This window comes from Trachypithecus francoisi, unplaced genomic scaffold (assembly GCF_009764315.1).
Source record: "Trachypithecus francoisi isolate TF-2019V2 unplaced genomic scaffold, Tfra_2.0 Lachesis_group0, whole genome shotgun sequence".
NCBI classification, from domain to species: Eukaryota; Metazoa; Chordata; class Mammalia; order Primates; family Cercopithecidae; genus Trachypithecus; species Trachypithecus francoisi.
This window is the reverse complement of record NW_022681453.1, coordinates 144,652,627-144,676,487: the sequence shown is the minus strand read 5'-3', so window position 1 is coordinate 144,676,487 and position 23,861 is coordinate 144,652,627. Positions and strand designations below refer to the sequence as shown.

Sequence of the window (23,861 nt, the reverse complement as noted above, 5' to 3'; positions counted from 1 at the left end):
TAAGGAAAGGATGCAGTTTCAGCTTTCTACTTATGGCTAGCCAATTTTCCCAGCACCATTTATTAAATAGGGGATCCTTTCCCCATTTCTTGTTTCTCTCAGGTTTGTCAAAGATCAGATGGCTGTAGATGTGTGGTATTATTTCTGAGGACTCTGTTCTGTTCCATTGGTCTATATCTCTGTTTTGGTACCAGTACCATGCTGTTTTGGTTACTGTAGCCTTGTAGTATAGTTTGAAGTCAGGTAGCATGATGCCTCCAGCTTTGTTCTTTTGACTTAGGATTGTCTTGGCAATGCGGGCTCTTTTTTGGTTCCATATGAACTTTAAAGCAGTTTTTTCCAATTCTGTGAAGAAACTCTTTGGTAGCTTGATGGGGATGGCATTGAATCTATCAATAACCTTGGGCAGTATGGCCATTTTCACGATACTGATTCTTCCTATCCATGAGCATGGTATGTTCTTCCATTTGTTTGTGTCCTCTTTTATTTCACTGAGCAGTGGTTTGTAGTTCTCCTTGAAGAGGTCCTTTACATCCCTTGTAAGTTGGATTCCTAGGTATTTTATTCTCTTTGAAGCAATTGTGAATGGAAGTTCATTCATGATTTGGCTCTCTGTTTGTCTGTTACTGGTGTATAAGAATGCTTGTGATTTTTGCACATTAATTTTGTATCCTGAGACTTTGCTGAAGTTGCTTATCAGCTTAAGGAGATTTTGGGCTGAGACAATGGGGGACTTTGACATATTTTAAGGGGTTGCATTGGGTGGAGGAGGAGGTACCAAATGAGCATGTATTATTGCTCTCTTGTACAAGATGGTTGTGCATCTGCTGTGCTGGGCCTTCTGTGGCCCAGAGCATATTTGATAAAAGCAATTATATTTGCAAGTCAAAGTAAAGTATCCGAACTCCTATGTTAAACTTAATTTATTCAGTAGACCAATATTAAGAACTAATATTTTTCAAGAACAAAGAATGTTTTTATTGCCTAAGTTAAAGAGATAAAGGAAGAATTTATTGAGTTAAACTAGGGGATGGCCAGGCTCAAATAAAGAACAAAGTTAATTATACTTGATGGAAATAAGTCGAAAAACAGGGTACCTTCCACTGCAACATACAATTTTTCTGGATTTTACAACACTGTATATTTGACAAAGTTGAGTAAGTATATATAGTACTATACTTTCAGGGCCAGTTGTTCTTTCCAAAAACTAATATATTTTCAGAGTTCATTACTTTATAATATTCTTGTCTTACAGTCTTTTTAATTACATTATTTTATATATACCATCATAGGAATAACACAAAGATGCCAGTTCAATGCTCAGATTATTTCAAAGATATTTAGCTTTTATATTCTGATTCCCAGTAACCACCTTTTTCAGCTCACTGCTAATTTCAGATAAAGATGTCCTACCTTTCAGATGGTTTAGATTCTGACAGCTGAGCATCCATTCTCCAGGGTTCTGGGCCACCATATAAGCATCAAACAGGGTAGCAGGAAAGAGGTTGATTGTATCAATACGGTAGTTCTTGTTGGTCAATGCTTGCCCGTGAAAGAAAGCTGCGTGCACATCAATTTCATTACCCATACCAAAAAGGTACCATTTTACTCTGTCTTCAGCACACATGGAGAGTCCTGGGAGACTTCCAAAAGTGTATCCATTCACAGCTGTAAGTCAAGAGCAGAGTTTGTGACTAATAGTGATTAATGCTTGAGATAGTGAGAGTTACCTCTATATAAATAGAATCAATTTGGAATGGAAAATATCTGGCACACCTGCTGGTGTTCCTCCCTCCTATACTCATGTCAGACATTGCTAATCAATCACAGCACTCTTTCATTTTGGAACTGAATTGAGCCTGAGGATTCTTTTTTTTTTTTTTTGAGACGGAGTCTCGCTCTGTCGCCCAGGCTGGAGTGCAGTGGCCGGATCTCAGCTCACTGCAAGCTCCGCCTCCCGGGTTCCCGCCATTCTCCTGCCTCAGCCTCCCGAGTAGCTGGGACTACAGGCGCCGCCACCTCGCCCGGCTAGTTTTTTGTATTATTTTTAGTAGAGATGGAGTTTCACCGTGTTAGCCAGGATGGTCTCGATCTCCTGACCTCGTGATCCGCCCGTCTCGGCCTCCCAAAGTGCTGGGATTACAGGCTTGAGCCACCGCGCCCGGCCAGCCTGAGGATTCTTATCAATACCATATTAACAGATGAACGCAATACTGAAGATAAAACCTATTTGCTGTCTTCGTTATAAACCATACACGTGTGTGTGTGTGTGTGTGTGTAAATACAGATGTGTGCATATATACATACATATAAACAAAGCACACACATAACATTAATAGAGAAAAGATTGAAGATTAGTATTCAATCAGTTATTAATCATATTGGTAGTAGTAGTATAGATGTTTTTGCTTATCAGAAATTTTCCAATTTTCTACCATAAATTTCTTTTGTAAAAAGAATGTAAGAATAGCTTTTTTAAAAGATTGCCAGACAAAATTTTTAAGATTGGAAGAGATATGAAGGAGGGAAAAAAATATAGAAGAACAGCAGGGATAGAGCCACAAAGACCTAAAAGTTCATGTGCAAGGTGGCCTGAAATACTCAGAAGAAACTTGTGGTCCTTGTTCAAACTGGGTGGCCCTAAACATTTCCAAAGTGGAAATTAGTTCTGGGAAGAATCCTGAGTTTACCACGTGTGACACTGGTACCAAATCAAACCTGCTCAGACTAGAATTTTGAGTATCTTTTTATAGCAACTATTTTTGTTGGTACACAACAGAGATAGGATTAAAGTATGGAAAGAGGACCTTCCACCCAGATATAAGTAAAAGTTAGAAACAAAATCTGTACTTTGTTAATTAGTTTATTTTTCTGCTTTGGTAGTATAGTTATTTTTGTGCTCTCGGTTTCTGAGTACAGGTTATTTTGAAGAAGTTAAACACAAACAAACAAAAATCTCTACTTATTGATCTAGTTGTTGTTAAGAGATTCTGTTTCTCATGCAAATTATGAGAAATAGATAATCTTACTAAGCTCATTATTTTGTGTCTGAGAATTAAGAAAAAGTCTAAACTGTAGAAAAAGCATTTCTAGAAAAGTAAAGTGAACTGAAATGTAGAAAAGAATGATGTAGACTAGGGGGCCCAGTGAGGGCAACATAGTATGTAGAATGAATACCTTTCAGAACTCATGGTTTGAACTATTTTCTTAAATATAGTTAGATGCTTTAAAATATAATATAGTTTTAAGTATTTAGTTCAATAATTTGGAGCTGCCTCAAATAATTTTTAGAATGAGTCTAGTGGATAAATAAATATATTAATGTCACATACATATGGATTAAACCATAATTGATGTTTTATCTTTACCAGTTTGGGAACAAGTTTGATGCATCTGGCTTTACCTGGCTTAGAATTTTTATTTGGACTTACTTGGCTGAATATCACATTGCACATCCAATATGCTTTGTTATAAGGACCACAGACTAGACACACAGTACTTACTTATATGAGGGAATAAGCTTAGCAGAATTAATGGATTAAGGGGAAAAAAAGTAAAGTTAACATGTCTTCTATAATCTTACAATACATTCTGTTACTCTCCTGGAAGTCTTCATTGTCTTTGTCAACTTTCTCTGGTTCTAAGCAGTAGGTTTGAATGTTGTCTTCTAGGTACCAGCTGAAATTTTCATCCACCACAGAAAACATCACCACAAATTCTCGGTCAATATTTTTTTCTTTTTCTTTATCTAGAGAATCTGGAGTTAAAATTACGATTTTAGTAAGATTAAACTTTTAGCATGTATTTTGACTTATGTTTTCAGGTGATTTATAGTTTTTAATAATTTTAATATTTATTTTTTTCTATTAAATCACAAGTCTGGACCAGTCACTCCTGTTTTACAGACCTAGAAACACTCAGGGAATTTTTATGATCAGTATCTGCTGCTTGGAAGACATTCCTATATCTCGATATCTGCTGACCACATAACTATTAAATGCTTTTTGGCAAATGGGAAGATTGGAATTCAAATTTCTGTGTCTGTTTTGTGGTACATATAGCCACAAACTGAGACAAGTCTTTATAGGTAACTATTGTTCAAGTTAGAATTGTATTTCAGGCTCTTGAGCTCCGCTGTCTTTTTCATGATGTTAGAAATAAATACTATGATATTATGTTTACCAATATAGTATGAGTAACTACAGATCTATCACCGTGAAGTGCCTTTTTGGTAGTCACATTTGGTAAAGTCATATGTCTCTTCAGCACCACTGTTGGAAGTTAGACACAGCAAACTGATCCCTGGGAGAATATATTTCTTTCAGTTTAGCTTCATTGGCATTTTCCCCATACGAATGCTTGTTCCATTTATCCCTTTTCTGCTAGTCCTGCCTGGTTCTTCCCTTCCTTTTTTTCTAGTCACCACCTCTCTACCTTACCTACTCAATCTCAACACAGAAGACTTGACTTATTTTTAAAAGACAAACTGCCCTGCCCCTGTCTTTTGGTCATATAGCATGTGCAATAAGAAGATGTACCTTTTTTGCAGATTATTAAAGGTCCGATGAGTCCTGAGGCAATATCTTTTGGAGCATCAATGTGGGAATGGTAAATCCTAGTCACACAATTGCTATCTCCTTCACCAGGACTATGTTCTTCGGTGGCAAGCAACATGTATGTATACTGCTCTCCTGGATATACTTTGTCATCTGCTTTTTGAAAATCTGTGGTGTTATCAGGGTAGATGGCCCCTAGGAAGCAACATGCAATGAAGGTGCAAAGTGAATGTGTTTGAACTTAAATGAGAGAATAGATAGTCCATTAATTCATTCAGCAAACATTTATTAAGCCTCTACTGTGTGATCCTTGGGGATGTGATATCCTATTTGGACACAGGAAAATGAAAGGCTAATGGCTAGGGTGTTTAGAAGCTTCACAGACATTTTTAATTTTTTTAAATATTTGACTGGGTTTTCAGAAAGCAAAATGACTTTTTGTTTGCAATGTAAAGAACTCGGGTCATGATATGGAAGTCTGAGAAAAATGGCTACCCTCTTCTAAATTCAAAACTTCTTATATGATCTCAGAATTTTGCCCATGAATTAACCATAAAATTTTAAAAATTTCTACTCTTAATTTTAGAAATTTCCAAACATACACAAAGGTTGAGAGAAGAAAATACTGAACCTCCATGTACCCATCAAACCAGCTTTAACAGTGATCGACTCAAGGCCAACCTTGTTTCATCTGTACCCCCACATACTCTTATCCCCAGTATCATCAAATTATTTTAAAGCAAATCTCAGACATCATATTCCATTCATAAATACTTGAATATGTATCTCTAAAAGATAGGAACTCTTTTTTTCTTTTAATAAAACCACAGTACCATTACCATAACTTTAAAATGAATGGTAATTCCCTAATAAACCATGAAATTATTAAAAAGAAATAGGATGGCAGTCAGCCTTTTATGCTATGAAAGTAATTATCCCTAAACAACAACAAAAACAAGAAAAGTCAACACATTCACCTTCTAAAACAATATCTCTTTAAAAAAGACAACTAATAATGAATCAAATCTAATTTTAAATTAATTTCCCTACTTGATCATTATAATTTCAATGAACTGTAGCATGACTTCAGCATTTTTGCTTATGATAACAGCTGATATTTATTGCGGTATTACTATGTATTCTTATTGTCTGTATTTTATAGGTGAGGAAACTGAAGCTGAAAGAATTTAAGTAATTTGTCCAAGGTCACTCAACCAGTAAAAGGTAAGGCTGGGGCTCAGACCTTGGTCTATTAATTTCACCTTGCTCTTCATCACTACAAAATACCACCTTTTTTACCATCATTGTTAAGGACTAAGAATAAGATCACTGGCACCAAACCTTATCTTTGTTTTTCAGGTAATATTTTCAAGTTTTCCAAGTCCTACATTCAAATGACTTTTTCAGTTAATTGTGTCTCATATGTGACTAGAGTCATCCAGGCACATGTACCATTTGACTGACATATGAGACTACTTATGCCACCTTAGCTGGGGCAGAGTTTATCTAAAGTTAGGATGGGAGGTAACAACAGCCACAGTATGTTTACATGTAGGAACTTCAGAGATAAGGCAATTCACATATTGAGTCCTTCTTTCTCTTCCCTCTGGATTTTTGCCTCTTCTAAGCTCTAAAGCACATTGTCCATTTCTCTTATTCTGACTATTTGGCCAGAAAGGATTGGGCACAGGGAAAGAAGCTCCAGCTCTCTCTGACTCTCACTGAGTCACCTAGAAATTCTCTCACATTCACACTTTCCACAAATGGGCGCAACCAAGAGAAATATGCCATTATTATATGGAAACAAAGTATCTATTAATAAAATAGTTGACCGGGTGCAGTGGCCACACCTGTAATCCCAGCACTTTGGGAGGCTGAGGCGGGCAGATCACGAGGTCAGGAGATCAAGACCATCCTGGCTAACATGGTGAAACCCCGTCTCTATTAAACATGAAAAAAAAAAAAAAAATTATCCAGGCGTGGTGGTAGGCACCTGTAGTCCCAGCTACTCAGGAGGCTGAGGCAGGAGAATGGCGTGAACTCCAGACTTAGAGCTTGCCGTGAGCCGAGATCGCCCCACTGCACTCCAGCCTGGGCGACAGAGTGAGACTCCGTCTCAAATAAATAAAATAAAATAAAATAAAATAAAATAAAATAAAATGAAATAAAATAAAATAATTAAGAACTGAATGGCAGTTATAGGTCTTATCCAGGAGAGAAGTCCACAATTTTAGAAGCTAAAAGGCACTTCTACTGAGAAGTAAGAGGAAATTCCAGCTACATGAGCTGAACTTACCCTCATGTTCCTTATAGTAAGTTATCCCATGTGAATGAAAGGTGTAGGGCCTAGAGGCAAAGTTTTTTAAGTGCACATAAACTTTATCTCCAGTTTCAGCTTTGATAATAGGGCCTAAAAACCCAAGCCAGACCGGTTTTTCTATAGTCGTCCTAAAGGTTTCATCTGTGTACTGAAGATAAAGGGCCTTCTTATATAGTCTCCCAATTCTATCTGGGCCATTTTGAAGATAGATATTGGCATGTTCCCTGCAAAGAGAAAGAAGACAACTCTATCAGAAGCCATCATTTCTAGGGATGACATTATCATTATAATTTAATAACATTATAATTAGAGAAATTAATGACCACATCACATTGAATGTTTGCCTGTTGTAGGGATGCCTCCAAAATTGAAGTGGAGGGCTGGCCGTTAGCCCTGTTATTTTATATGAGACTTCCTTATCAGATATATGTCAGAGAACTGTCTGTGAAGGCATCATAGAAATACATTGCATCTTACTGAAGTATTCTCTCCATGATTTTTATACTAAAACACAGACATATTATGTAATGGCATAGAATACAAACTTAAGCTGAAATATTAAAATAAAGCGGTTAATTAAGACATTTTTTCACTTATACTTCTCTTAGCTACTGGAAAAATTTGAGTTTACAACTAATCAATCTGGATATTTGAGACTTCAAAGTATGTGTGTGTGTGTTTATATATTTTTTCCTTAAAGGAAGATTAATAAAGCTAAATTAATTCTTTTTAATTTCCTTTAACAGCACTAAATCAAAGCTAGAGTTGTTGATGCATGCAATGTGTGTGGTTTTTAAGTTACTTTTGAATTTAAATAATCCCTGTGTTTTTTAATCCCTCACTAGTACAGATATTTAACATTGAATGTTTGTATTCTAGTGAGTGTCCATTAATAGTTGCTTAAAACTTTCTTAAAAGTATCAGTGAAGAAAATAGCAATCTGGAAAAGAAAAGATGGAAAAAAAGTAAATTTGGTTTGAACTGATTTCTTGTGTTATCCAACTGAAGGCTGTATATAGCCCAGTGGGATCTATTCGTGGGCAATATCATGTAGCCATTTGGCAGGACCCACTTAGATTCTGGCCTTTGGCAAGCCCCTCCACAACCAAGGCTCTTCCATTTGAATAAAAACTGCTCATCATCGTGGGGGGGGGGGGTGTGTGTGTGTGTGTGTTGCCTTCTTTCATCTTAGTGATCTTTGATACTTTACCAATTTTTATTCAACATTTGTGGGGCTGAGTAACCTGACTGAGGAATAAATTTTGTCTTGTTTCCTCAGTTGTAAGCTCATTGGTAAAAGTGAGATATATTTTTCTTTCCCTTCTTCAAGACAAGAGCAGAGCTTGTGCGAGAGCTCTGGACTTTCACTGCTACAGAATTTAAAGATGTGGTTTTTCAAAAGTCTAAGGCCTGGTGTTTCTTAAGTTTGAAACGCACAGGAATCTACTGATGAATTTAGTGAAATGGAAACTCCTGGGGCACAACTCCATTGATTCTGATTCTGTGGGTCTGGGGCAGGGCCCAGGCATCTGCATTATTAACCAACACACTGATGTCTTTTGATGAGATAGGCTGCTCTGGGCCCCTGGGTAACCTGTGTTGAAGAGGCTCTAAGGTTGAAGATTAAGAGAGCTGCCCAATCCCAGAGGCAGTGGGATTTCTGATACCATGAGGCAGAAAGGTAGAAAGCTCTGTTTCCAGGTCATACCTGGTGGTGGCAGGACCTCTGCGGTGGTGGCTGTGTAGATTAAGCCTGAGTGCTGGGGCCAGGTAGCATAGCCACTTGGCAATGGTCCTGGTGGCTGAGTTTGGGCAGAGTGAGCAGGTGTTGGAAATAAGAGCCACCATTCTCTGGATTGATCAAGCAGTTTCTGTGATAAGCGTTTCCTCCTAGTCACTACCATATACCAATACACTGGGAATGCCAATTTCCCTGAATTGTATAAACCCGAATTCCCAAAGAAGATAAAATTATTTACTAAAAAAATGACTGAGATGATGTTTCCCTGCCCATCCCCCATCCTGGTGGGAGGGCTAAGCTAGAAGTTAGAAAAACAAAGTGTCCTTATTTGCAGCCTGTGTGGAGCAGCAAAACTGTGGGTATACCCTCATTTTTCCTATTTGTTTTCACCTTCTAGTTGTTTGTTGCCATTTCCCAATTTGTTAAAGCAAAACAGGAAAAGATTGGGAGAGACTTCATGGACACAGGGAGGCATGGGAAAAGGGCAAGACACTGGTGTGAACTCTGTCCCTAAACCCATAGCAAGGAATGCGCAGAAAGAGTCTTAATAAATATATGCCTTAACAACAGCAAAATTGTTGCATCAAAGACCACTGAGATTAAAAGCAGAGAGTCATTCAGTCCATATGACTGATAAGAGGTCAAAAAGAGTGCAATTTCAGTTAGGTACACAACTGCAGCTGCAAAGTCTACAGTACAAAGGTACAATTCCACTCTGGTCCCACCAGAACCCCGGACCAATCAATCTCACAGAGACTTGTCTGAGCCCCAGGGTAAACTTTCTTAAGAGTCTGAACACACTTTTATTTCTGAGAGATGAATTTGATAATATTTGGAGACTTTGCTCCGTGCTTTACCATGTCCTATTGGTACACATCTTACATAGGCCAAAGTTAAAAGTTAACCCTCAAATTCTTAAGGCTTCATTTAAATAAAATGTGTATTTATGTTTTCAGAATGTAAATACACTTTGGCATACATCACGTCCTATTTTGATCAACTATAGCAGACTTTGTCAAAACACTTTTATTGCATTGAAATGCTCCTGTATTAATCATTTCCTAAAATAGGAAGAACATTGCCATAAACCAATACCTAACAGCAAGACCAAGACCTACATTGCCTAGGCTTTGTAACTAATTTTTCTAAGCAAGGTTTTTTTTGGGGGGTTAAAATTGCTTTTAAAATTATTGATCTGAAGGTATAACATGTCTAGGCATTTTAACATTTGAAATTCCTTTTATACACATTGTAATATGCAAACTGCTTTTTGCATCTTGCCTTTTATTGTGAAAAAAACTGTCTTAACCAAACTGGAAAATATTTTACGCTGTGTGACACTTCGGGAGAAGTCTATTTGTTTATGCTTTGTCTCCAAATAAACATTAAAAGGTCATTAGAGGCTCTCTACTTAATTTCGACAGCACAGCTTAGGGACAAAGGGTCAGTTACTGGAAGCTTGCGGGAAGTTTGCCAGTCAGATATTCAGCCACAAGAATCTATTATAGCTGTTCTTTGAACCAAATAATTCACATTTAATTGTAGTTCTTCCTGTTGACAATTGTAATATGTTCCTTTCTACTCGTTACTATAGATGTATTTCTCTTCAAGTAATCAATCACATTCCCTCTTTTTAGCCCCTTATTTTAAAAAAGAAAAGCCCGCTTCTATAATTTCTGGTAGTCTTAGACCCAGAAATGAGTTTTTAATAGTAGGATAATTATTTTTAGTATTGCTTTAGTAAGATATTAATAATGCTCTTCCCTCCCATAAATTTAGAATTCACTCTTGGTTTATGCTTAGACATGGTTCCCAAAACTTGGGTATTATAGGTGAAAAGTTTCTGGATTTTTGACTTCATTAATTGAGACATAATATATTAGTTTTGTATTGCTGCATAACAAATTATCACAAAGTAGGTTGAAACAACACCCATTTATAATCTCACTATTCTATGGGTCAGAAGTCTGGCATGGCGTGGCAGGGTTCACTGCCTCGGGCATCACCAAGCTGAAATCAAGAGGCTGCTGGGCTGTGTACTTTTCTGAGGCTCTGTGGAGAAATCTGCCTAGCTCATTTGGGTTATTGCCAGAATTCAGTTCAATGGGGTCATAGAATTAAAATTCCTGTTTGCTTGCTGGCTATGGGCCAAGAGCCTCTCCCAGTTTCTTAAGGTCACCTGTATGCCCTCCTAGATGGCCCCTTTCATCTTCAAGTCAGCTCCAGTGTGTGGACTCTCCAGATAATCTCACTGACTAAAACATAAATCATGATGGTGATGTCTCATCCTGTTCACAGGTTCTGGAGATTTAGGATAGGATTTCTTCCTGGAACCACTTTGGAAATGCTGCCTGCCATAAACAAGAATCATAAGGAAAAGAGTCAAAAATTAACTGCTGCAAAAATATGGCAGAGATTCAACCTAAGTGTATATAACACAAATTCAAGTGATTTGCCAGTTCTAACTAGCCTTCCTCCACTGGCACAGCACGAATGCAGTACCTAGTGATGAATTTTCTTTTGTCTGTGTTCTCAGGAGAAATAGAAACGTGGTAATAAATGGAGTTTGGTATGTGTGAAATGTAAGTCACTTAATTAGCTCTTCCACACAAGCTGTCTTGTGTGAAATGTTTGTACTGCACTAGTGATTGCTTGCTATTTTTTTTTTTTTTTGAAATGGGAACTTGCTCTGTCGCCCAGGCTAGAGTGTAATGGCATGATCTTGGCTCACTGCAACCTCCACCTCCTGGGTTCAAGCAACTTTCCTGCCTCGACCTCCCGAGTAGCTGGGACTACAGGCACAAGCCACTACGCACAGCTAATTTTTGTATTTTTACTAGAGACGGGGTTTCACCATGTTGGCCAGGCTGGTCTCGGACTCCTGACCTTGTGATCCGCCCGCCTTGGCCTTCCAAAGTTCTGGGATTACAGGTGTGAGCCACTATGCCCAGCCCTATTGCTTGCTATTTTTTGTTTGGCAACCTTGGAGAATGAGTCATTTAAACTAAATTTTCCAGAGAATTTTAGCTAGTAATTGTATCTATTTAAGAATCATTTAAATATTTAAAAATCATTTTTGAAGGAATGGTAATAAATTGGGAGGCCATTAGGCTGAGACAGTGTCAGTGCTTTGGGTTCCTACCTAAGCAAACCAAAACCCAATTCAGTGTGGTAAACAGTAAAATGAAACTTCTAATCTGTAACTAGAGACTTTACAAATCAGAAGCCACCAACTAACATCTAACTAGGGAGTCTCCACTTTAACCAGTCTAATATCTATTTCTTAGGCTGAGAATACATTATAAAAGTTTCCTGGCTGGGCGCGGTGGCTCACGCCTGTAATCCCAGCACTTTGGGAGGCCGAGACGGGCAGATCATGAGGTCAGGAGATGGAGATCATCCTGGCTAACACAGTGAAACCCTGTCTCTACTAAAAATACAAAAAATTAGCCGGGCATGGTGGCAGGTGCCTATAGTCCCAGCTACTGGGGAGGCTGAGGCAGGAGAATGGCGTGAACCCGGGAGGCGGAGCTTGCAGTGAGCCCAGATCACGCCACTGCACTCCAGCCTGGGCGACAGAGCAAGACTCCGTCTTGAATAAAGAAAAAGAAAAAAAAAAAGTTTCCTCCCTGCCTAGAGGAATACTGTTTGAACTGCTTGTGGTGCTAGGGCACCCAACTGATGTGGCTGACTGCTTGAATAAACTTGTTAAACTTTTAATATGTCCAAGTTTGTCTTTTAATAGGGGTAAAATCAATGCCTTTGGTGCAAGCTGTTTCTTTAAAAATATTTTATTTGCTTCCCTGTTTTCCAAAACAGGGGATATAATGGGAAAAAAGCAACTTTTTGGATAATAATAGTGAAATGAACACTTATTGAATACTTATTACATCCTGATCACTCAAGATCATAATTATAGGAATTACGATTACTATAGGGTGGAATATTCTTTGTTGTCTAGTTTTTTGGTCAGGATTTGACCTGTTATTTCTTCTTGGTCATTAGGCCTGCTTATAGTGACATCTTCACTGTACCATTTGTTTTGGAAACCTACAATGGAATGAAAAACCCGGTAATAATGTTTGTAAGAACTCTATGTTAAGAAAGTCGCCAAGCCTGAGTGAGAGCCTATGAAGTCAAGTGTAAAAGAGTTTTGTGATGGCTGTTGTTATGCTTAAAACTTTTTTGACTTATTTCCAGCTTCCTAGAGGTCATCAGAAAAAAAGTAATCTGAAGATATCAGAATTATTATAATTTTTGCTATTATATAGTCAATTAATTCAGTAAATAATTAACTAATGCCTACTATGGGCCCAGAACACACTACTGTGTTTACTAATTGTTTTTATATGTATGTTATTTGTTTTTAATTGAATATATATAACTTAGGATCTGGAATTATATCTTATAAAGTCTTTAAGTATTTATTGATGTGTTGAAGTGACAGATAAGGCACTAACCCAAGTAAATGGCAGTATTGAGTATAAGGAAATTATTTTCCACTTCATCCTTTTAGAAATAAGTATCATTGGCATTAATACCAGAGAAGTAAGCTCTATTTTTTTTAGTTCCCCCAAACCTATACATTTTTGTCTTTTAATATCTGTCAGTGTTTTCAGTTGCACTAACCCTGCATATAATCCCCTAAGGTGACTTTTCTGTTTTATTCTGTTGCTTGATTTGTTCTATAGCATGAATCTCTCCACATGAGGAGCAAGGAAAAGTTTTTACAATACAGTTTATGATTTCTCTTATCTTCCTATGTATCTTTTACTTACTCATTTAAACTTATTCAGAAATGTTTATTTAGTGTCTTCTATATTCTAGGTACTAGTGACCAAACACTAGTTCCTGTCATCTCAATGCGTATTTTCCTGTTCATCATCCGAGACCTTGAAGATCAACATTCAGCTTAAACTCGATTCTTTACCTAGAACTTTTATTGCACTCTTTCACATCTTATTCTTCAGCCCATTTATTTCCACTCCTTTGTAGTCATCACACAATAAGGAGTCACAACCGTGTCTTGTGATACTCCATCATCCTTCACTGACTGGGCCAAACATGCTGCAAATCTGGTACAAAGAAGGGACCAAAAGGTTGCTATCTGCATACATCTATGCAAAAAGTTTAGCATAGTATTGGCAAAATTGCTGAAGTTGTATTCAAAATTCACTGGTCAGATATATGGGGGAAAAAATCACAGAGCAAGCAGTCCCACCTAGAGTTTGCACAACTATAGCATATTGTTGAAGCCAAGGGAGATGTTAAAGTCACAGGACAATGACAAAAAGAGAGGTGGACTTCGCAACTAGAAGATGCTCCATTTTTCCTTTTAAGGATCCTAAAGTATCACTATTAAGTATGCTTTTTAAGTAACTGATATGGTTTGGCTGTGTCCCCACCCAAATCTCAACTTGAATTGTAATAATCCCCACATGTCAAGGGTGGGGCCGGGTGGAGATTATTGAATCATGGATGTGGTTTCCCCCATACTGTTCTCATGATAGCGAATAAGTCTCATGAGATCTGATGGTTTTATAAATGAGAGTTCCCCTACACAAGCTCTCTCTTGCCTGCTGCCATATAAGATGTGCCTTTGCTCCTCCTTTGCCTTTTGCCATGATTGTGAGGCCTTCCCAGCCATGCGAAACTGTGAGTCCATTAAGCGTCTTTTTCTTTATAAATTACCCAGTCTTGAGTGTGTCTTTATTTGCAGTGTAAGAACAGACTAATACAGTAAATTGGTACCTGGAGTGGGGCACTACTGTAAAGGTACCTAAAAATGTGAAAATGACTTTGGAATTGGGTAGCAGGCAGAGGCTGGAATAGTTTGGAGGGCTCAGAAGAAGATAGCAAAATGTGGGAAAGTTTGGAACTTCCTAGGGACTTGGAGGGCTCAGAAGACAGGAAGGTGTGGGAAAGTTTGCAATGTAAGACATGCCTTTGCTCCTCCTTTGTCTTCCACCATGATTGTGAGGCCTCCTCAGTCATGTGGAACTGTGAGTATATTAAACCTCTTTTTCTTTAGAAATTACCCAGTCTTGAGGATGTCTCTATTAGCAGCATAAGAAGAGACTAATGTAGTCACAATGGGGTAAACAAGCTTGTACTCATTGGATAGCTTCCCTGGCACAGACAGGCCATGGGAGTAATTAAAAACAAAGGAATTTCCTCTGCCCCCATTCACCAAATTCTAAATAAACTCCTTCACTCTTCTACTCCCTGATTTTTAGAATGAAAGATTTTTTTTTTTAATTGAAGCATAGTCAAGGCAATGTCTTGCATTTAGTTTATGCCTGATAAAGCTGATTTGATTTTTGATCATGAACAATGACAGAGTAGTGGTGAGGGAGGGCATGGAGAAGGATAGTATTTTTATTTTTTTAATGTGTCTGACTTTTTTCTTGGAAATAAAAATCATGTATAATTTATATTATATTTAATCAAGAAAATACTGAATCCATGCAAAATAATGTTTTTGGTGAAGCTGTAAAAATATGTCATATTCTTTAGAAGATAATACCACCTTAAAAACAAGTTAAAAAAAGAAATAATTACAAGATGTATTAGTTTTATTTACAACCACTTATCTTCAGGTCAGAAACTTTCCTTACTGTATATTATTAACTTCATAATATAATAATTGGATATTATTATCAGTTATGTATTTATTTTTATGGTGAAAAATTTTGACTTTACATAACGTTAAAGAGAATAGTATATACTCATCAATAACATTCAATAATTACAAACTTTGGCATCCTTATTTAGTTATTTTTTAAAGATATAATCTTAGCAGCTGATGGTCATTAGGCTTGTTTGTGTTTTATTACCACTGAAACACATTTTAATGTAGTGAATATTGATTTTGAATTCCAAGTTCCCATTTGGTGGTTAATGTTTAATTAACATTACTAAAAGTGAAGACCTCAGTATAGATTAACTTCTGAACAAAAAACTTCAAGGAAAACTAAACATTTTTTGTTTTTCTGTGTAGTGAATATTGCTTTCAATAAGGGGATTTTCCAACTGAAATATGAAGACATTTAAGTTACATGGAGCTTTTTGAGGACCATCCTAATAAGTGCCTGACATTTTTTCTGCATGTATGTGCCAAGCATTGTACTAAGAGCTTTACATGCACTCGCTCTTTCAATAACCTTATGAGCTATGCTTATTATCCTCATTTTACAAATTAGGACTCTGACACTGTCAAAGATTAACCTACTTAACTGTCCGGAGTCTCTCAATAAATATCAGGCAGACTCATATTTGCTAAAATCATATTTTATTTCTATAAGTGATGTTTGGAAAGATATAAAAAAATTTATCTCTATCATGAATAACCATTAAATGGTGTAATAAACATAACATTTTATACAGTAATTGTTTAAATTAAAGAACTTCTGCATAAACAGACAAAAAGACAGAATCCTAATCAGAGATGGAGTAATGACCATGGGAGGTAATAAGAGGTGAACACAGATCCCAGGAACAACAGGAAACAAGCAGAGTAGTCCCCCAAATAAAAAATATACAGGAATATAAGGGAGATTGATTCAAGTGTCCTGGGTTTCAAGCCCACATTTTGCAGTTTCTGTATATAAGATATTTTAAAAGTATTTCATTTTATTGGCTCTATTCTTTAAAAATAATTTAAAATTTTGGTCTATAAACAATAAAAATAATGACTTACGTGTCAACAGAAATAAGTTTCTTTTCCCCATGGTCAGAGACATAATCCCAAGTCGTTTCAATAATTCCAATGTAATAATGCTTTTCTTTCGCCCAGGCCAGGGTACTATATAAAAACAGAAAAATACCAAGTATCAAAATCTTCATTTTTTCCCCTTCTTGGAGCCTGAGAAGCAATGAAGTAAAATCAGGAGCAGGCAATTTTATAAATAAGACTTTCTGCCTTATTTGCTTGATTGACACAATTTAGTGTTGCACAAGAGTAAATTGTTTCATTAAAGCAAATATTTTCCAATTCAGTTAAGTTCTCGTAAACCACCAAAAAACCAGTTCTTGGTTGCCAGGCTTCTCTGACTGAAAATAAAAAGTCAACAGTTATTGTTGGAGACATTAGAGTGTGCATAACTCTGCGCCTTTTTCCATTCAGCATGTAAATTCCAGGAGGGCAGACAACATGTCTAAATGCTCCCTTTGTTCCTCTGACAATATGTCACAGCACAGAGTCCTGCACACAGTGCACTTTTAGTAAATCAGGGTAAGGATTTAGTAAATCAGGGTAAGGTATGTAAAATGAATCAAAAACATGTAGCTTTTTACTACAGTCGTTCTTAATGACAGGGATATGTTCTGAGAAATGCATTGTTAGGCTCATTTTTCATTGTGTGACTATCATAGATGTACTTACACAAACTTAGATGATACAACCTACTATACATCTAGGCTATATGGTATAACCTATTGCTCCTAGGCTACAAACCTGTACAGTACATAACTATGCTGAATGCTGTAGACAATTGTAACACAATTATATTTGTGTATCTATACATATATAAACATAGAAAAGGTACAGTAAAAATACATTATTATAATCTTATGGGACCACCATCACATATGCAGTTTGTCATACACTGAAACATTATTATGTGGTTCATGACTATTTCTAAAAGTCTAACAAGTGATTAATTGCAGCTTTATGATATGGAACATGATATCTAGCATGCCGAATTTAAGTAAACAAAAATAAGAATTTAATTTGGAAGAATGTATCTATTTTATGAGCTTGGACCACATCTGCATAAAAACTTTACCAGATCATTCTGTATTGCTATATGCAAATAACTAGCAGAGCCTAACAGGGGCTAATAACTTTATTTTAATCATCAAATAAACCAACCATAACTAAACCTGTCTTCAGAAGCAAAGATTAATCTTAGTAAATAGAAAGTACCCCAGTTTATTATATTAGACTGAGATTTCTCTCTTTGAAGTGGACATGAATTTTAAGGTGGAAGGCTTTTTCTTAAAACCCTGTTTTTAGTCAAGAAGTATATGTCTAAAAGTATGAAGTGGCTTTTTTAGCTGAAGAAAATCCTGATAACAGTTGACACTGTGTTAGTAAAATTTTTTTTCTCTCAAATACCTCAAAATATTGTGTATTTGCTAAAGGTCACTTGTTGAAATAGATTGGTATAGAAGAAAGCATCCTGATATTTGAAAAATTCATTCATGTAGAAAATATTACTGAATGAGCCTCATTGTGTGCCAAGTTCTGTTCTAGTCATTGGGAATACAGCCAGTGAATAAAACAGCTACCATCATGGAACTTACATTCTACTTGGGGGAAACTGACAATATGAAAATGGAAAATGAAATACACAATATTAGTGGTAAGTGCTATGGAGAAAAATAAATCAGAGAAGGAGAATAAGGAATGCTAGGGAAAACAGCAGGGTAAAGATCAAAATCTGACGCTACCACATGACCTCCAGTAAGATACTTCAGCTCAGCCTCAGTTTCCTCATCTGAAAATCTCAGGTTAATTGAAATGACCCATGTTAAGACAGACGGTGGAAGAGCTTCTCTCACCAGCTGGTAATAACCTTAACTAAATGGCATGATACAGAAAACTGAATCATGTTGCCCAGGATGCCCCAAGACCTCCTTCTAGGACTGCCTTGAACAATTGTGCCATCATGTCCACTAAGAGGACTGACGAGGGACTAAAATCTTGCCCAGATGTCAACCCCTGGCCAAGGTTTGCCCTTGGCCAAACCCTGTGCCTTGCAAGAAGCTAATGGTTCACACAGATAGGGGGCATCTTTCAGCCGTTTATCCTCCCCAGAGCTTGGGGAAGGGAGACAGTGTTTTTTCTAATTGGCATGAAGCCACGATGTGAACCAGCAACCGTTCCAGCCATTTGCGTTTCATTTTTCACTCAGTGCGCAAACTCCACCCCAATCCTGTGGATGGAAAGATGTTGATCAGAGCACAGTAACCATGCCCAAAGTCACTTGTTTCAGCAAATTGTACCAACCAACCATCCAACAAACAAACCTGTTCAAATAGTTGCTGAAGGTTCCAGAATGTATGCATAGCACACCCCTCATATTGGTGGTGAAATGAAATGGTTAAACAGTAACACTGTGACCAGTGCCCTTGTGAACATTTAATGGTGTAACGCAAAAAAGGTCATGCAGTCCATATTTCTATTCTGTTTTGTGGTAATTACTCTTGTCATCAAATGGCATGTGACAGGAAGTGGGGAGAATTCTCTGAGCCTTAGGACTATTTAAACAGGAGGGAGAGGGGCGGGCGCGGTGGCTCACGCCTCTAATCCAAGCACTTTGGGAGGCCGAGGCAGGCAGATCACGAGATCAGGAGATGGAGACCATCCTGGCTAACACGGTGAAACCCCGTCTCTACTAAAAATACCAAGAAAAAAAAAGAGAAAAAAACATAGCCGGGCGTGGTGGTGGGCGCCTGTAGTCCCAGCTACTCCGAAGGCTGAGGCAGGAGAATGGTGTGAACCCGGAAGGTGGAACTTGTGGTGAGCCTAGATCACGCCACTACACTCTAGCCTGGGCGCCAGAACAAGACTTTGTCTCAAAAAACTTAACAAATAATAAATAAATAAATAAATACAAATAGGAGGGAGAAGCCCCTGGGAGCTATTAAGCTCAGCCATTGGCAGAGTCATTTTGCACTGCAAACTTCATTACAGTGATTCCAGAGACAGTACTTTAAAATGAACTTTGGATAATGTTGCAGTTGAGAGTTTTCTGCACTCAAGAAATGCACCACAACAGCACAGACTGGGGTGAGACAAGAAGGAGCAGAGGGGCACCAGAAGCAGCCTAGGAAACTTAGAGCGTTGCAAGAAAGAGAGGAATCTAGACTGCGAAACAGCCTGTCCTCTTCGCTGTGCTTGTCAAAAGGTTTTTACCTCAGAATCCCAGGGTATATCTTTGTTATAAACAACTAGTGTATGTCTAAGTTAACAGCTTAGTAACCTGAGTACAATTATGTAGCAGAAGTTTTAATCATTTTCCACATTTTCTTTTCTTTTTTTTTTTTTGTCGTCTTAAGGATTTCTGGACTGGGTGAATCTTATCTGCATTTGGCAATCACGATTCTGAGACTGTGGATAGCTAACGTCAAGGAAGCTGCCTTCTTTAGAGAATATCCCCTCTGTTTATTTCTGTCTGGCAGGATGCAATCTCTCTTTACTGCCACTATTCCTGTATATACCTTCTAGTTCCATTTTTTGCTGACCCTTGAGAACTGGCTCTTAACCTCTACTCCATGCCAACAGAATTATTAGGAAACCACCGAGAACTGTCCTTCACTTTGTGACAGCTGGAGACTCTAAGTACAAAATAGCAGGTCATTCTGACTATGACCAATTGGACAGATAACCATGCTGCTTTCTTTTTCACAGGAAATTGTGTAACTCTGGAATTTTAGAGGTGAGTGTGGTCACGTACAGACTTTGCTAATGAGTACACTGACTTGCCCTAGCACAGTGTGAGGAGCATTGCTGATACTATTCTCCCCTATCAGTCAGGTCATGACTATTTTGAAAATGATCTGTCAGATAGGTCTTCAGTCATGTCACCATCCCCCTTTGGCTGCACATTAATGGGGTCATGGCCCTAGTCATCAGCTCCTGGGATGTAAAATGGTCCCAGGCAAGGGAAGAGAGAAAGCCCAGACTCTAACATACAGAAAGCCTTAACATACAGTAGTACTATGGGAAAGAGACTTTAAAAAAACAGCATAAGAATTTAGCTGAATCCTTCATTCTTGTTCTATCACTACCTTGACTGTTATAGAAATCAAAGCATGTGATTTATCAAAAGTGAAATAGAACCACAATAATATAATTATGTTTTTAAAAGATTAAAAAACAACCCTTTTTAAAGGAATAACTTAATTCACTACTTGGACTACACAGAAATTGAACGCATGACTTTCTTGAAATGCTCTCCTCTCATAACACCCCTGGCCCATTTTCTCTTGCTTTGACCCCATGTGAGGGTTATATGCACTGCATAGCTCTTAACACTGATTTGTGTCCGGGTCTTAATTTACAAAAGGTGACTGAGTGACAATTCTGAGAGGCCAATGCCATTGAGAGAAAAGCTTACTGCTACTCGTGGCTCCCCTGGAAGCAGAAGACACAGCACACTATAGAGGGCCATGTGGGAAAGCACCGGAGCAGCTCCAGGCCGGGCTTCCCAGTCTGTCTGCACTCTAGAAGGAGTTTGCCTGGGTTGATATCGTCACATGGTAGATTCCAAACCTTCATTTTGTCAGTTTACTTAAAGGTGACTGGGTTTAAAGGGGCTGATTGATTGTGAATACCTTGGAGAATAAATCATTATTCATTAATAAAGTTAAATAATTCATGTAAAATTAAAGTATAATAAAGCATAATAGCCATAATTTATATCATTTAAATTATTGGTTTTTTTTCAATTTAGGGGCATTCCGTCCTTGTTTATAGATTCACTCAGAAAATTGTATTATGGAACACAGTTTCCTTCCCAAGTATAGAGTTTGAGCAAAAGGGTAGGTATTCTTTTTTAGAAATTAATTTTGTAATTAATTTTGTAAATTAATTTTAATTTGTATTTTAAGTTCTGGAGTACATGTGCAGGATGTGCAGGTTTGTTACATAGGTAAATGTGTGTCATGGTGGTTTGCTGCACCTTTCAATCCATCATCTAGGTATTAAGCCCATATGCATTAGCTATTTTTCCCAATGCTCACCCTCCCCCTCACCCCAGCCCCCAACAGGCCCCAGTGTGTGATGTTCCCCTCCCTGTGACCATGTGTTCTCATTGTTCAGCCCCCACTTATAAGTGAGAGCATGCAGTGTTTGTTTTTCTACTCCTGTGTTAGTTTGCTGAGGATAATGGCTTCCAGGTCCATCCGTGTCCCTGCAGAGGACATGATCTCATTCACAAAAGGGAAGATACTCTTAAAGCATGTTTCTTTTCTTTTTTCTTTGACATTTTAAAAATTAACATGATTTCTGTCTAAATACTGGGTACTCATTATTAGAATAAGAGCACCTTCCAACAGCTGTGCAGGTGACACATTCCACTGACACATTCTTAGTCTTTGACTCTCTTCTGTTAAGAATTCATACAGATTACTACCCTTCCATTCAACTCCATTTACTAAATCATACTTCGTCCACCTGATAAGTCAAAGTTTGGAACTGTGTTCTTAAATGAATGAATGAATGAGTTAATTAAACATTATTCTTGGTGAAATTTGGGCAATATCTTTTGCAGTTTCTTAAAGAATGTTCTAGTTTTATCAGCACCTTTGAAAGTCTCAGACATGAATGTTTCTATGGAGGGAGTTAATTGCATCCATATTTCATAAGTTCTTAATAGTTTTAATATCAAATAATGAGGTATTACTGCTAATTTTGTCTGATTTTATAATAGCATTATTACTATATTACGTTTTTTTTTTTTTTTGAGACAGAGTCTCACTCTGTTGCCAGGCTGGAGTGCAGTGGTGTGATGTCAGGTCACTGCAACCTCTGCCTCCTGGGCTCAAGTGATTCTCCTGCCTCAGCCTCCCCAGTAGCTGGGACTACAGTCATGCGCCACCATGCCTGGCTAATTTTTGTATTTTTAGTAGAGACAGGATTTCACCATGTTGGCCAGGATAATCTCCATCTCATGATCTCATGATCTGCCTGCCTCGGCCTCCCAAAGTGCTGGGGTTACAGGCGTGAGTCACCACACCCAGCCACTATATTACTTTTTTAAAGTTCTTTTATGCTGGAGACACATAGTGGAGTATTTTGGAGTGAAATGATATAATATCAGGAATTTGCCTGATTACACTCCAGGTTTTCATGTACTGCCTACACAGCTAAGAAGCTAGAAAGTAAAAACATGAACTCTTTTGTTTAACCAAGCTCTGATTTCAAGTATTCTTACTTATTGTCTAAAGTAAAGGCTGTTAGCCAACCCACAAGACATTTCTAACCCAGTCTCCCTTGATTCCTTTCATGATAGAGGCTACAAAATTCTTTTCCAGTCTCCTTTGCAGTTAGGAGTAGTCAGCTAATATAATGGTTTTGACCAATAAGACAAAGGCAGAAATTGGCTGGTGTCTCCTCAGATGTGACTGATGCTCCCCCTTTTTCCATCTTCTCTGCCTTCAATGTGGATGTAATATCTGGAGCTGCAGCAACCATTTTGCAACCGTGAGGCAACAATTATGAGGAAAAGGCCAAGGGAATTAAAGACACTGGCCCTCATATCATCAAATTGCTAAACCAGGCTGGGTGCAGTGGCTCATGCCTGTAATCCCAGCACTTTGGGAGGCCGAGGCGAGTGGATCACTTGAGGCCAGGAGTTTAAGACCAGCCTGGCCAACAAGGTGAAACCCTGTCTCTACTAAAAATACAAAAATTAGCCAGGTGTGGTGGTGCACGCCTGTAGTCCCAGCTACTGGGGAGACTGAGGCAGGAGAATTGCTTGAACCAGGGAGGTGGAGGTTACAACGAGGCAATATCATGCCACTGCACTCCAGCTTGGGCAACAGAGTGAGATTCTGTCTTAAAAAATTGCTAAACCAATCCTAGCAGCCACTTATCTCCAAACTTTTTTATTATGTAAGACAAACAGCACTGATAATTATCTCTTAGCTGGGTTTTCTGTTGCTTATAGAACACATCCTAACTGGTTAGTACTGCCAGATATGAGCTCAGAACTTGAGTCTCCCCACCCCACCCCCTTTTTTTTTGTTCTGGAAAACTGAAAATTATATTTTCTGTAATCTATCATCTTCCAATCCTAAGGCACAATATAATATATAGATTTACATTTCAAAGATTGATTTAAATGCTTACACATGCTATGAGAATTTAATTTTTTAAAGGTTTACAAATGTTGCAGTCTAGGGTAAAGTCTTGGGTTGCATACGTTTGGTACATTTTATAACTGAGCAAGACTTTGCTCTTGCTCTCTTTGTCTCTCCTACCTACCCCCATTGCATTGGTTAAAACCTTATTACATCACTCACAAGACAATACAGACACCACTTCAGGGTCAATTTATGAAAACAAGAAGCAGCTCTCACACAAAACTTACTAAGAAAACTTTTATTTCAAACTACTTTTCCTGGCACATTGTCATGAAAGTCTTTAGCTGGTTCCTCCCAGACTCCTTTGTCCCTGGAGTTTTCCTACTTTGGCAGTTTTACCTTGGTTTGTAAGCTTGTCAATATTCATATC

The 23,861-nt window shown here is 37.8% G+C and overlaps 2 protein-coding genes across 5 annotated transcripts in view; both read right to left on the bottom strand.

Moving 5' to 3' along the window:
- LOC117084046 (ceruloplasmin) overlaps positions 1 to 16,724 on the bottom strand; it is a 51,819-nt gene extending 35,095 nt beyond the window's left edge. For all 4 annotated transcript variants that reach the window (XM_033212353.1, XM_033212355.1, XM_033212354.1 and 1 more), the window contains exons 1-5: positions 16,317 to 16,724; positions 6,853 to 7,100; positions 4,539 to 4,751; positions 3,584 to 3,757; positions 1,414 to 1,668 (exon numbers count right to left, since the gene is read on the bottom strand). In XM_033212353.1, coding sequence (XP_033068244.1) covers positions 1,414 to 1,668; positions 3,584 to 3,757; positions 4,539 to 4,751; positions 6,853 to 7,100; positions 16,317 to 16,462 — 1,036 coding nt within the window. In that variant the 5' untranslated portion in view covers positions 16,463 to 16,724. The remainder of the gene's footprint in view (positions 1 to 1,413; positions 1,669 to 3,583; positions 3,758 to 4,538; positions 4,752 to 6,852; positions 7,101 to 16,316) is intronic.
- A 5,056-nt stretch (positions 16,725 to 21,780) lies between these two features.
- Positions 21,781 to 23,861, bottom strand: part of LOC117078741 (ceruloplasmin-like) — a 47,820-nt gene continuing 45,739 nt past the window's right edge. Inside the window, exon 19 of the mRNA XM_033202157.1 lies at positions 21,781 to 21,828. Coding sequence (XP_033058048.1) covers positions 21,781 to 21,828 — 48 coding nt within the window. The remainder of the gene's footprint in view (positions 21,829 to 23,861) is intronic.